Source organism: Helobdella robusta (assembly GCF_000326865.2).
Source record: "Helobdella robusta unplaced genomic scaffold HELROscaffold_8, whole genome shotgun sequence".
NCBI classification, from domain to species: Eukaryota; Metazoa; Annelida; class Clitellata; order Rhynchobdellida; family Glossiphoniidae; genus Helobdella; species Helobdella robusta.
The window spans coordinates 1,416,922-1,417,987 of NW_008705459.1; the positions used below are offsets into that span (position 1 = coordinate 1,416,922).

The 1,066-nt window shown below is 37.0% G+C and overlaps 2 protein-coding genes across 2 annotated transcripts in view; one reads left to right on the plus strand and one right to left on the minus strand.

The window, feature by feature from the left end:
• Positions 1 to 178, minus strand: part of HELRODRAFT_165443 (hypothetical protein) — a gene marked incomplete at both ends in the record, with an annotated part of 6,023 nt that extends 5,845 nt beyond the window's left edge. The window contains one exon of the mRNA XM_009032019.1: positions 89 to 178. Coding sequence (XP_009030267.1) covers positions 89 to 178 — 90 coding nt within the window. The remainder of the gene's footprint in view (positions 1 to 88) is intronic.
• A 481-nt stretch (positions 179 to 659) lies between these two features.
• Positions 660 to 1,066, plus strand: part of HELRODRAFT_165444 (hypothetical protein) — a gene marked incomplete at both ends in the record, with an annotated part of 1,495 nt that continues 1,088 nt past the window's right edge. The window contains one exon of the mRNA XM_009032020.1: positions 660 to 847. Coding sequence (XP_009030268.1) covers positions 660 to 847 — 188 coding nt within the window. The remainder of the gene's footprint in view (positions 848 to 1,066) is intronic.

Below are 1,066 nucleotides of genomic sequence, written 5' to 3' on the forward strand. Positions count from 1 at the left end.
TACCATGTGTGGCGCCCAATCTTTATCCTGGTCACCAAGTTTAATACCAAAATAAGCATGGTAAGCACGNCTTTATGAAACATGTGACTTGATTCCTGTTATGAACAAGTGTGTATTCACCGCAGATATAGCAAAATACGTCGGGTTTATTTTTACAAGATCTTCTCTTGGAAGCCATGTCGTTCGCTTGCGATTCGTTTGCAACTGATACCTATACTAATGCAATCTGCTATCTGGCTCAGATTTGGAAAATGCTGACGTAACTATCCATAGTTATACACAGCCTCGTCCGGGCATGTCTGCGATTGTCTGATCACGTGACTGTAGTTACGTGATTTAATGCATTGAACGTGTGTGTGTGTGTGTGTGCATAGGGGAAACATAAAAATACCAATTAATTAAAAATTGCAAATTCCTCATAGTGATGAAGTGATTAAGAACAAAGCATCACATACAGCGAAAATACCTGGGACTGTACACAAAAAAGTGAAAATGAAGATATGGCCATAGCTTAGAAAGTTGACCTGATCTAGAAAAACCAATGTGATATTTGGATTCAGGACATCAAAATTTCCATAAATCAGCCGAAAGACCTTAGGAAATTTTTTGGGTGTTGACCAGTGTTATCAATAAATAAAAGCGTATTCATCTTGCTAGCTATGTACAAACCTGGCTCAGCTCCAATAACAGTTTTGTTTTATGATGATCTGGTTTCAATTTTGGAGTACTTAACAATTTTAAACTCAGACATCTTATTGAAGGGTGACTTCAATTTGCATGTTGAGAGAACTTCTGATCCCCGATCTATTCGTAAATCATGTCAACGTTCCTACACATATCCTAGGAGGTACATTGGATTTAGTTGTCAGTTCACATGACTTTCCAGTACTTAATGCTAAGATCTATCCTAGTGGAATAATTTCGGATCACAGTTTCATAAAAGTAGAAACAATGATTGTTCGGCCAGCAAAACAGTAAAACAGTGATGAAAACAGGTCATGGAAAACAGTAGATGAAGAAAAATTCATTGGTGCTATTTTAACTTCATCAGTACATGAGTATCTAA